We start from the raw sequence: 13,914 nt of genomic DNA, 5'->3' as shown, positions 1-13,914 counted from the left end.
GTGTTAGAAATCTATACTTGTCACACGGGGTGCAAGATGTAGCCCAAGTTACATGGAGGAACCCATGGAATTTGGTAGAAAGCTCAAACTCAAGTTTGAGCATAGATGCACATTCAAGTGTTAGAAATCTATGAGCAACAACAGGTGTGAGAAAAAACCCAAGCTATGTTGTAGTAGCCTTGAATTTGGAAGGAGACTCAAATTGAAGTTCGAGCTATATTATACATTTAAAAAGTTGTAAGGTGGAGCCAAGGTAATGATGAGCTTTACATCAAACCTAAGTTTCCTTGAATGACATATCAAAAGAGTCGGAGCTTACAAGAAGGTGAGGCTTCAAAGTAGTTGCATGAGTGGCTCAAACTTAAGTTCGAGCATAGTCAGTCATATAGTTTTCTTTTAGGATAGGACATTAGTTTTAGTATAGGTGGGCTTGGAGATTATGCTATGAAAATTGAGCATTGATGGACATTTAAAATACAATGAGTTTTTTTTCTCAGTTGTTTATGTGTAAATCGATTCTTGGTGATTATAGTCCTGGTGTTTTATGTGTTGTAGCAGGACAATTTTACAGGCAAAAAGGTGCAATGAAATCGGTTAAGGAAGAGGGTTGGTGGAGGTGGGTCCCTCACTCATTGATCCTAAGAGGTTTTAGCCAAGGGAAGTCAAAACTATGTCCAACTTGTGAGTATTATTTTCCCAAAACTCTCAAAAAACTAGTTCTAGACACCCCTAACTTTGTCGAATTTTTTGACCCCTTAAATGTCGTTTTTTTGAAAACTGTTCATAAAACCTATTGTAAACAACAGGTTTCTTGAATAGGGTTTGTTCAGAAAAGCATAGAGCCGCTCTCAAGCTACAGGCTCATAAAAATAGTTTTGCAATCGGACTTCGTATGTGAAAGTTATGCTGATTTTCGTGAAAAGTTTTTTTTTCACTTCTTTTAACCATCATGAAAACCATTAGTTTTGGTCCACGCATGTGAGTTTGCTAACCTAACCTTAGTAGGGTTAGTGGGAAAAGCTATTAAAGGCATTTTAATGCTTTTAAAACCTTTTATATTATAATAGGTTTGGTTTTTTCTACAGACTGTGACGAATTCGACGACGGCGCGACAGGTGAGATTCTTTTCTCCCGCATCTCCTTGCCCTCTGCGAATCTGCTCGCGGCCCCACAAGGCTCTTTTTCACAACTCTAGATTAATTCTTTATCTCTCTCTCTCTCTCTCTCCCTCTCCCTCTCTCTCTTCTACATTAAAACAGGGTTTCGGTTTTTGTGCAGACAGTGAAAAAACTGATGACGACGTGACAGGTATGGCTCTTTACTTACCCATCTCCCTCTCCTCTATGAATCTATTTGCAGTCCCAAAATGCTCTACATTAACTCTATGTGTGTGTGTGTGTGTGTGTGTGTGTGCATATCTTTCTCTTTTTGATTGCAGGTGAAGATCTGATTGTAGTTTAGATTTGAAATTTGAATTTCAAATTCGAAAGGCTTATCCAGGTGCACTTCTTTGTCTCTCTCTCTCTCTCTCTCTCTCTCTCGTGTGTGTGTGTGTGTGTGTGTGTGTGTGTGATATTTTCTTCTAATCTTTCTGTGTAATTACCATCAGCTCCTCTTAATCACTCCCTAATCTCTCTGTGTAATCTCCCTTGCCTCCGCTTAATCACTCCCTAATCTCTCTATGTAATCTCCTTTGCCTCCTCTTAATCACTCCCTAATCTCTTCTAATCTCTCTATGTAATCTCCCTTGCCTCCTCTTAATCACTCCCTAATCTCTTCTCATATCTCTATGTAATCTCCCTTGTCTCCTCTTAATCACTCCCTCCCTTCCTCTTAATCTCTCCTAAACCTGCATCTCAAAAGTTCAATCTTCAATATCATTCTATTAGTTTCTAATCTCTATTTAATCTACTTCTAATGACTACTTATACTCATTATTGTTTGATACCGTCTCCTTAATACACCTTTTAAACTCTATCATTAAGTTAATCAAACTACAACTACATCTAAAATCACGCTCTATAAATTGAAAGTAAGTGTCTATTCTTTAATTAGAGTACTTAATCAATAAGTACTTAGATTAACTTTTTTAAAAACTGTAATTAAGTAATTAATCTACTTAAAGAAAAAGATAGATAACAACACTTACTTGGTTGGGTACTGAGTGTGACATTTCCACTTGACGTAGATTCTTTGCTTTTAATATTTAGCTCGTTTTTGGTGCCTTGTTTCCTTGTTAAGAAACTAGAACAATGAGCTGATGTAGCTTAAACCTCACCTTCTAATGCTCTCAAAGCACTAGCATATTCCACTCTAGTGTGACCTCATGAGCTTATTGTGGATATTTTAGCATGATAGTGTTGCCTCATGCAAGTGCTTGAGACTTAACTAGGGCTAAAGCATAATAGCTCTAGGGCAAGCGGCTCAAATTTAAGTTTGAAAATCGCCTACATATGCTATTGTAGCAAGTCTGGCTTAATGGCATCCTTGTGGCTACTTAGGGAAAGAGGCTCGAGCTTAAGTTCGAACCTTGCCTACATATGCTAATATAGCAGGTCTACCTTGAACTTAAGTTTGAGCCTCAACTGTATATGTTACTTTAGCACTAGGGTGTACGGTTAGCCTCATGACATCTGTGTGGCTACCAATGCCAATAGGCTCAAACTTAAGTTCGATCCTCCCTTGCATATAGTAGAGTAGCACCATCATGTAGGGCTTGTTGCTACACGGGCCATAGAAGAACACCTTTAGGCTCGATCTTAAGTTCAAGCCTCAAGTGCATATTCTTTAGAACTAGGATGCAAGGCTTTCCTCCTAACATCCTTGTAGCTACCAATGGAAAGAGCCTTGCTTGTTGTGTATCCCTACTATGCAAGGGCATAGCCTCATGACATCTTTGTGGATATCAAGGACATGGAAAAATATCTTTAGACTCAAGCTAAAGTTTGATTATTTCATACTGTAGCGCTAGGGGGAAAGGTTAGCCTTGTGAAATCCTTATAGCTACTAAGGTCATAGAATAGCATCCTTGTGGCAAACAATGGGAAAAAGCTTGCACTTAAGTGTAGACCTTGCCTACAAATGTCAGTATAGCACTACGATGCATGTATAGCTTCATGACATCCATGTGGATACCAAAGGAAAAGAAAAACACTTTGAGGCTCGAGCTTAAGTTCGAGCCTCAACTGTATAAGCTATTGTAGCACTAGGGAGTATGTCTGGACTCATCCTTTAGAGATACTAATTCCAAGAGGCTCGAACTTAAGTTTGATCCTCACTTGCATAGGCTACTGTAGCACTAGAATGCAAGACTAATGCCATCCTTGTGGCTACCATGGGTATAGAATAGCACCTTAAGTTCAAGCCTCATTTTCATATGCTAGTGTAGCACTAGGATGCAAGGCTTTCCTCATGAAATCCTTGTGTCTACTAAGGGCAAGAGGCTCGAACTTAAGTTTGAGCCTTGCCTACATATGATAGTATAGAACTAGCATAAAAGTCTAGCTTCATGACATCCTTTTGGATACCAAGGGAACAGAACAACACCTTTAGGTTCAAACTTAAGTTTAAGCATCAATTGCATTTGATATTGTAGCACCAATTTGTAAGGATAGCCGAGGGATATCCTTGTGGCTACTTAGGGAAAGAGGCTCGAACTTAAGTTCAAACCTCTCCTACATATGCTAGTATAGCAAGTCTAACCTAATGACATCCTTGTGAATACTTAGGGAAAGCAGCTCAAATTTAAGTTCGAACCTTGCCTGCATATGCTATTGTAGGCTATCTTAATGAAATCCTTGTGGCTACTTAGGGAAAGAGGCTCAAACTTAACTTTGAACCTTTCCTACTTATGCTAACATAGCAAGTCTAACTTAATATCATCCTTGTATCTACTTAGGGAAAGCGGCTCAAATTTAAATTCGAACCTTGCCTACATATGCTATTGTAGAAATTCTGGCTTAATGACATCCTTGTGGCTACTTAGGAAAAGAGGCTCGAGCTTAAGTTCGAACCTTGCCTACATATGCCAATATAGCAAGTCTGCCTTGAACTTAAGTTTGAGCATCAATTGTATATGTTACTTTAGCACTAGGGTGTAAGGTTAGCCTCATGACATCTCTCTGGCTACCAATGCCATTAGGCTCAAACTTAAGTTCGATCCTCACTTGCATATATTAGAGTAGCACCATCATGTAGGGCTTGTTGCTACCAAGGGCATAGAAGAACACCTTTAGGCTCGATCTTAAGTTCGAGCCTCAAGCGCATATTCTTTAGAACTAGGATGCAAGGCTTGCCTCATTACATCCTTGTGGCTAGCCTTGTTTGCATATGCTATTGTAGCACTAGGGTGTAAGGCTAGCCGAGGGACATCCTTGTGGCTACCAAAGGCAAGAGGCTCGAGCTTAAGTTCGAGCCTCACCTAGATATGTTAGTATAGCACTATCATGAAAATCTAGATTCACTAAGTCCTTTTAGGATTCATGCAAGAATATAAAAACACTTAGGATTGAAATTAAGTCTAGCCTCATGGCATCCTTTTGGTAACCAATGACAAGAGGCTCAAACTTAAGTTTGATTCCCACTTGCATATTTGAGTGTAGCACTAGCATGGAAGGCTAGCTTGATGACATATTTGTGGCTATCAAGGGCATAGAATAGCACCTTTAGGCTCGATCTTAAGTTCGAGCCTCAAGTGCATCAAGGAATAAAAAATCACTTTTAGGCTCAAACTTAAGTTTGAGCTTCCTCTCCATATGCTAATGTAGCAATGGGGTGCATGCCTAGCCTCATGACATCCTTCTAGCTAGAAAAATCATAGAGCTTCACTTTTAGGCTCAAATTTAATGTAGCACTAACTTGCAAGACTACTCTCATGACATCCTTGTGGCTAGCAAGGGTACAAAACAACATCTTTTGGCTCAAACTTAAGTTCGAGCCTCGCCTACACATGCTAGTGTTTTTTTTAAATGTACTATTTAACTTAAACATATGCTCCTTGTTTAGGTTCTAACATTGTTCTTTTTGGTTGTTTCAGGAATGGAGGCTTCCAATGTACCAAGTATACCAGAGCAGGGTGCACAAGTCTTCACACTCGATGTTCTTGGAATGTCCACTCACGCCAAAACTACTGCTCCAAGAATAAAGGTTGACAAGACCTTTGAGTTAACAAAAGAAGAAGGAGTGAAATGGTTTGTGGATACCTACGATACAGATGCAAACTACAAAGGTGACATCCACCTATATTTGTCACGAGGTGATATGAAATATGGAGACATGGGGATTGTTGTGGGTGTCAAAGATGATGTGGATGCAACAGCAATGCCATGCTTTGCATGTAATGTGCTACCTATTGGAGAGACCACAAAGGCAAACAAGTTTTGCTTATCATTGGGCACTTTTCATGTAGCAGACATGAATGGTAGCAAAATAAATTCTATTTTAAAATTAGGATTGAAGATCTCCAGCTTCACTAATCAAGAAGACTCGGGTGTGGACTGTGTGGAAGACCTAGTGAAGGCAATGAAACATGCAAAGCGAGTCTTGAGCTTACCAAACAAGATTGTACCTGCAAAGAAACCAATAGGGGCACTACCTAAGAAAGTTGTGGAGAAGACAGGGAAAGCCATAGTTAGGAGTGCACTTGCAGCATCAAGAGGTGCCCGTGCAAGCACTTTAACACATGTAGAGAACATCATTGTCACCATTAATTTAGAGGAGCAAGAAGGTTCACAAGGGCAAGATGCACAAGGACTCAGAAGAAAAAGAAAGGAAAAGGATGATTCTACTCTTGAGGAAGATCGACAAAAACTAGCAAAGAGGAAGATGAAAAAGAGTGCAGAAGAATAAGAGGTTTCTGAAGAGGAGTTGATGGACATGGAAACTCCATCTGAAGATAACAAGGCACTGACCTCTTTAGAAATCAAGAAGGGATTCTATCCTTTTGGGATCAATGAAGTCTTTAGCATTGACGTTGTGAAGGATTGGGGGGCTGGCCTCTACAACACCTCAAACCAACACCAAGAAAAGAGGATGAAGATTATAACTCTCTCTCGATAATATGGGCTGATCTTCTCTCACTAATTTTCTCAATTTCACACACACTCAACCTCGACTAGCCTCGACTAGCTCCAACTAGCTTCCCACTACACCGCTACAACTCCCACTACACTCCATTGCACTCAAAGACACCAAGGAAGCAATAAAAGCAAGGAAAAAAGTGAGAAAAAAACCATGGAAATCTCTGCACTTTTGACCATAACTCAAAGAGCTTCACTTCTTTTCAAACGCCCTTCCATGTGCTAGTAGGGCTTCCATAGGCACTCCCATATATACACATAGCTTGACCAAAACCCACTCAAATCAAGCTTAATTTGAAAATCCACAAAGTTCAGCAAAAAAAATCACAAAAGGTGATGGAAAACTTGGGGAAAACCTTGCCTTTTGATATATGTACAAGCAAGGCATTGCAACACATAGTTTACCCTCGACTAGCTGCACCACAAGGAGCTTCACACACCATAGCCGCCATACCTCAAAACAAGATGAATAGAGGCCAATATGCAGAGCTAAGCACCCACTTTCATCAGCCCATTGAGGAGATACACACTCTCAACTCACCACATCGGGCCCTCGACTAGCAAGACAGGCTGCTCTACTCCCAAACGCCTCTATCCCTCGCGGCAATCAGGGCTTCTTGCTGCTAGATCTTCCTCTGTCAAATCCCCCACTCACTCACGATTTCAAGCTGATAAAAACTCAGTTTTGTTCATATTTTTCAAGTACTAAGTGAATCTTTCAAGTCTCAACACGTCTATGTACAAAAACAGCAAAACTATGCACCCCGCACAACTGGCCCGCATGCATAGAGACTGCTGGCACACACCGCCTTTGGACACTTTGTACAAGCATGATTTATTTACATATAAGGGACCCAAAACCATTAAAAAACCCTTTTCAAAGTCTTTGGGTTGGCTTGCATCATTCCGTAAAAACACGTCACATATTGCCCCCCCAACAAGCATGGAACACTTTCAAGTGTTTCATGTGCATTTCTTGCTTCATCACATGATTCTGGTCACATAAGGCATGATTCGGATCCCATTGACTCTTGCCTTATGCATATTTCCATCCAAGTCCTTGAGCTGATATCTTCCATTATCATACACCTTATGCACCACAAAAGGACCTTCCCACTTTGCCTTGAACTTTGTTTGAAAGGTATTGTCCAAAGCACTATTATACCTCATAACCAACATGCCTTCACATAGCCCTTTTTCCTTTATCTTTTCATTGAATACATCAGCCCTTCTTCTTCCCAAGTCTTCATAGTATCTAATGGAACTTTCTCTATCCAACAAGAGGCTATGCATAGATGCCAGTCTCTCTTTTACATGCTCCTCCTCAACCAAACTATGCTTCAAAATAAACTCCAATGAAGGAAGCATCACATTAATCGGCATAACACACTCTTCTCCATATACCAAATGAAATGGAGTGAAGCCCGTGGATGATTTTTGAGTCACTCTACATGCCCACAATGCCCTCTCCAAATACATATCCCAATCTTTTGGATGTTCTTCCACAAGCTTGAACAATATCTTCTGTAAAACTCCATTGAATGCCTCCACCAACCCGTTGCATTGTGGATGATAAGGAGTAGCATACCTATGTTTGATCTCCAATTTCTCCACCAATTCAGTGATAAGATCATTCCTAAACTCTTTCCCTTGATCACTTACAAGCTCCAACGGCACTCCAAATCTACAACATATGCAATCAAAAATAAAGCTGCATACATCTTTTCTTGTAGCCCCTCTACTAGCCTTTACTTCTGGCCATCTTGTCTTATAATCCACTGCACTAAGTATGTAGTGCCTCCCATTTCTAGAGCCTGGAAGAGGACCAATTACATCCACACCCCACTTCTCAAAAGGTCCATAGCTTACAATGTGTCTCAAAGGCTCAGGCATCAGCTTTCTCTTTTGATATATTTGGCACTCGTGACAGCTTCTACACCAATGCACAACATCCCTATTCATACTTGGCCACATAAGTTGAGCATTCAATACTTTCCTTCTGGTAATTTCCACTCCAAAATGGACTCCACATCCTTCCTCATGACATGCTTTTAAGCAATCAAAAACTTCATCATGGTAGAGAACTCTTCTCATGACACCATCAGCCCCCTTGTGATACATTTGCTCTCCAATCAAGACATACCTCATAGCTCTTCGTGTGATTGATTGCCTTTGTTGAGAAGCCAATCCCTTTCTTGCAAAACCCATTTGCAACACATGTTCTTCCTCATGGAGGGGTTCCCTTCCAAGATGCCTTGGCTCTCTAATTATCACCGCATGCACATCCTTTGTGAACACTTGTTCCGCCAACTCATGAGCCCTTACATTCATATTTCGTGGTACATGCCATATTTGAAAGGAAGTAAAAGACTTTAACAACTTCCTCACTTTGAAAAACCAGCCCTTCATGCCTTCTTGATTTACCTTCCAGGTACCTTGAACTTTCCGCACAATCAACATAGAATCACCTTTGATTAAAAGCCTCCTTACATGTCTTTTGACACATTCTTCCAGGCCCAAATAGAGGCTTGCATACTCAGCCTCATTATTACTCTTTACATCCACTTCTTGGATTCCAAACCAGCACTCAATTCCATTTTTATCCACAAATATATAACCAATAGTGCCCTTATTAATGCTCCTTTTGAAAGCCCCGTCAAAGTATAAGGTACCCTCTACATCCTGAAGCTCCGCATGCATAGTTGGGCTTGGTGCTATCTTCTTTTCCAAATCTTTCTTCAACTCACTCCTTGCATGAATTTCTTTAAAAGTGAGCATATCCGCCATATTTGCTCTCACACTATCCTCTTTAGTAAAGCTCATGTCAAATTGTTGCAAGCTAAGTATCCACTTTTGCAATTTAGGACTATCCCTAGGATACCTTAGTGCATGAGGCATTAAACTACATGATGTTAACACCACAAAAGGCTTACAAATAAGATAAGATTTCAGCCTTTTTGTTGCATATACCAATGCCCAAACCAATTGCTCGATCTCATGCCAAGATTTTTGTGCATCATTATTTACTTTGCTTATGTAGTAAACCGACCTCATATAAGATTGCTTTTTTCCTTTTTGCATCAATACTGCACCAATAGCATGCTCACCCACGCTCAAGCTCAAATAAAACATTTCATCCCAACAAGGAGGCATCATCAAAGGTAATGTAGATAGCTTTTCCTTGACGTCCTCAAAAGCTGTTTGCTCATGCTCCGTCCAAAGGAAAGGGTCTTTTTGTGTTGCTTCTTGCAAAGGATGTACATATTCACCAAGCATACAAAAAGACCTTGACAAGTACCTTAGCTTTTGTACAAAACTCATCAATTACTTTGTACTTTTAGGACTCTCCATCATAAGCAAACATTCCACTTTTGCAGGATCTGGAGCTATCCCATCACTCTAGCTCTTGCAATTTTACATTTCAAGCTATCTTGGCCAAGAAGTATCACTCTAGCTCTTGCAATTTTACATTTCAAAGGATTGAGTTGACCCCCATCTTCATCAATCCTTTTAAACACCATATCAAGATTTTTCACATGAAGCATTCTATCACCGTAAACACAAAAATCATCCATAAAGACTTTTACAAAGCTTCCAAGGTAAGGCCCCAATACTTTGTCCATCCAACTTTGGAAGCTCGCATAAGAATTCATCAAGCCAAAGGGCATCACCCTATAGCAAAACACTCCCCATGGGGTCAAAAATCTGGTCTTTTTTTGATCTTCATATGCAATCCCAATTTGAAAATACCCACTGAACCCATCACATACCGAATATCTCTCATGACCTACAACAGTGTCCAAAATCTCATCCTGAAAGGGAAGGGGATAGTGATGCCGGTTTGTTGCCGCATTCAATGGCTTATAGTCCACACATATTCTCCATTTATTTCCATTTTTTGGGACTATAACCACAAGGGAAACCCATTCTGCATCATCCACAAGGTAGATAAAACCAGCTTGCAAAAGCTTACTCACCTCTATCTTCAACACCTTTCGTTGAATGGTGCCCAATCTCCTTAGCTTTTGAGCAACAGGCTTTGCACCTTCTTTAAGATTTATTTCGTGAACAACAGTCTTTGTTCCCCTCATTTGAGCATAATCTTTGGAAAACAACTTGGGATACTTATAAAAAAATGCGTCATATGCTTCTCTCTCACGACTAGTTAGGTCACTTGCAAGCATATCCATTAATTTAGCTTTTGGTACATTCGGCTCATGATCAGCCCCATGGTCATTTTCTGATCTCATAGCATCCCCTTTATCACAATTTTCATCATATACATGTATCCCACAAAGATCTACATCAAGATCAAGAAGACTTTGATCATAAACCTCATCGTCAGTATATGTAGAGGATGCACTAGAAGAACTGTCACACATGTCATAAGTGGATGGCAATAAATCTTGATGCATAGCTGGTTCATCATCAATTTCCAGCACCTTAAATGTTTTCATATCATATCTAATCCTCTTCTCTTTAGGCCTGTCCACAAAGAGGTCAATACATCCCCTGTACAAGTCCTGTCGTGACCTCATAGCAATCAACCAAGGTCTACCCAATATAACTGGATATGCCCCAAGCTTTGCAGGCTCTATAGGTGCCTTGCCTTTATCTACATCTCTCCTTGTCTTTGTCCTTGCTCTTTCCTCTTTGAAAAGGCCTTCACTGCCTGATTTTTGTGCCCTTGTTCTCTTATTTGCAAAGACATCAACCTCATCATCTTCATCTCCCTCCTCAACTGCCTCCAAAATTCCTACGTTAAATTGCGGAGGTGCTTGAGCTTGATTTTGTCCCTGTTGTTGTGCAAGTCCTTGACCTTGGAGAGGTTGCACATTTCCATTTACATTGCCTTCATTAACTATTTGTCTTTGTATGATAGGATATATACCTCCTGGCTCTTTCCTTGGTTGATTGCAATTGGGCGATATATGCCCTCTCTCCCCACAATTGTAACACATCACATTATCACCTCTATTCCTTTGAGGCCGTTCTCCTTGAGGTCTTCTTACTTTTTGTTGGATAGCTTGCATAGCAAGGTTGAGGTTTCCTATTTGCTATGTCAATCTTTGAATGTCTTGGTGAAAGGATTCCTGTCCTCTATTGTCCACTCTTGGAGCTTCTACATGGATTTCCCTTTCAACATGCATATCCAAAGGCAAAGGCTCGACCACATTATTTGTTAGTACATAACCATACCTTTGATGTACATTTGCTTCTCTTTCCCTATTTGCCATTTCATGCCTTCTCACCTTCTCTCTCCATTGCTCTCTAGCAACCTTTACTGCCTCATTGTAGGTCTCTGGGTCCTTGAGCTCCACCTTGTCTTTGATGCTTTGATGTAAGACAACCACAAACCTATCTTTCTTCAAGAAATCAAGGGGCATTTGATTCTCTTCAAGTCCCTTTATGATCTTTCTCCAACAAGCTTCAAACTTGTTTATGTGCATATTGATGTCTTCATGTTCTCCTTGTTGCAGCTTGCTTAGCTCTCTCCACAAATACTCAGGATCATCCTCCTTCTCAAACTCTTCTCCCAAGGCATGAGAAAGAAGATTCCAATCTCCCTTTACACCACCTTCAAGCCTATCTTCATACCATTCACGTGCTTCACCTTCAAGTAGCAAACTCACCAAACGTACCTTGAATGCACCATCGTCCCTATTGCTCTTCAATGCAATCAATTCGATCCTTCGGATGAACTTTTCCACATCTTCTCCTTTCCCACCCTTGAAGACTTCATACCCATCTCCCGCCATAGGCCTTGAGTTGATCTTCAAATGGATGCGAGTCTGTAGATTAAAACCCTGTTAGAAGGATTCTCTTCTCCTCCATGGGGGCACCAGTTTATGTGAAGGATTGGGGGGCTGGCCTCTACAACACCTCAAACCAACACGAAGAAAAGATGATAAAGAGTATAGATCTCTCGAGATAATACGGGCTGATCTTCTCTCACTAATTTTCTCAATTTCACACACACTCAACCTCGACTAGACTCGACTAGCTCCGACTAGCTTCCCTCTACACCGCTCCAACTCCCACTACACTCCATTGCACTCAAAGACACCAAGGAAGCAATAAAATCAAGGAAAAAAGTGAGAAAAAAACCATGGAAATCTCTGCACTTTTGACCATAACTCAAAGAGCTTCGCTTCTTTTCAAACGCCCTTCCATGTGCTAGTAGGGCTTCCGTAGGCGCTCCCATATATACACATAGCTTGACCAAAACCCAATCAAATCAAGCTTAATTTGAAAATCCACAAAGTTCAGAAAAAAAAATCAAAAAATGTGATGGAAAAATTGGGGGAAACCTTGCCCTTTGATATATGTACAAGCAATGCATTGCAGCACATAGTTTACCCTCGACTAGCTGCACACACCATAGCCACCATACCTCAAAACAAGATGAATAGAGGTCAATATGCAGAGCTAAGCACCCACTTTCATTAGCCCATTGAGGAGATACACACTCTCAACTCACCACATCGGGCCCTCGACTAGCAAGACAGGCTGCTCTACTCCCAAACGCCTCTATCCCTCGCGGCAATCAGGGCTTCTTGCTGCTAGATCTTCCTCTGTCAAATCCCCCACTCACTCACGATTTCAAGCTGATAAAAACTCAGTTTTGTTCATATTTTTCAAGTACTAAGTGACTCTTTCAAGTCTCAACACGTCTATGTACAAAAACAGCAAAACTATGCACCCCGCACAACTGGCCCGCATGCGTAGAGACAGCTGGCACACACGGCCTTTGTACACTTTGTACAAGCATGATTTACTTACATATAAGGGACCCAAAATCATTAAAAAACCCTTTCCAAAGTCTTTGGGGTGGCTTGCATCATTCCGTAAAAACACGTCACAACGTGACAAGGTGTTTTCCTGCTCCATCAAACTATGTGTATAGAAGATTAATTTTGACTTTAGACTTCATTCAAGAACCAAAGCAAGAGGAGATACTAGCAATTTTGATGCCTTGTGATCCTTCCAAAAAACATCCTCTTGAAAATCTTGCCAAAGAGGATGTTCACAATGTTGATTATTGGATCATCTCTGGACAACACTCCATTAGTGCTGCAAAACGTTTGCAAGGTGCAAACGTTGCAAAGGTTACCCCTCAATTGCGTCAACAATTCAAATTTAGACGATCAAAGATTATTCTCAATTGCCCACCAAAGATCTCTCGTGAAATCTCCAAAGATGCGAACCTATCTGTTGCAATGTCAATGCAAAAGGAGCCATTTCTTGACCAGCTTATGCACGCACGAGCACAATGGCATGCAAATGGTTGTCCTTCTAAGCCACCACCTGGTGTCAACCAAACCAAGAAGGACTTTGAGGCTTGGAAGGTACTTGTTTGATTCTTTGAAAAAATGGATGTGAGTCTTTTTAATCAATATCTATTTGTAAACTAGAGTCTATCATAGGCTCAAGCAAGACCTCCATGTGCTCATTTAGAACTTAAATTCAGGTTTTAACTTAAGATTTAGTGTCACTTGCATATGAGGCTTGAACTTAAGTTTGAGCCCCACTTACATATACCCATGTATTTTGGACTTTGCATAGATGTATGTGAGCATATAAAGAAACAATTCAATCTAGATATTCTTGAACTTATTAAGTATATGTCTCAATCCCACAAGTTAGAGACTTGTCAATATTGATGTTGGAATTTTCAATTTTGCAGACCTTTGTTGAGACAACAGAGCACACACTTCAAAAGGGATTTGTCAAGACCGACTAGCATTTGCTTCTATGTGATGAGAAGATATGGAAGAATTGGGTCAAGATCATGAGACAATATGCTCGAGGCTTTCTACTAAATACAAAGGGAGAA

General features: G+C 40.4%; 1 protein-coding gene across 1 annotated transcript in view; it reads right to left on the bottom strand.

The window, feature by feature from the left end:
- The window catches only part of LOC147459924 (uncharacterized), a 29,981-nt gene extending 21,081 nt beyond the window's left edge, over window positions 1–8,900 (bottom strand). Inside the window, exon 1 of the mRNA XM_086511649.1 lies at window positions 8,248–8,900. Within this exon, the coding sequence (XP_086367775.1) occupies window positions 8,248–8,900 (653 nt within the window). The remainder of the gene's footprint in view (window positions 1–8,247) is intronic.
- Between the last annotated feature and the right edge of the window lie 5,014 nt (window positions 8,901–13,914).

Source organism: Adiantum capillus-veneris, chromosome 4 (assembly GCF_014529385.1).
Source record: "Adiantum capillus-veneris isolate H3 chromosome 4, ASM1452938v2, whole genome shotgun sequence".
Taxonomy (NCBI): domain Eukaryota; kingdom Viridiplantae; phylum Streptophyta; class Polypodiopsida; order Polypodiales; family Pteridaceae; genus Adiantum; species Adiantum capillus-veneris.
This window is presented reverse-complemented; position numbering and strand designations above follow the sequence as displayed.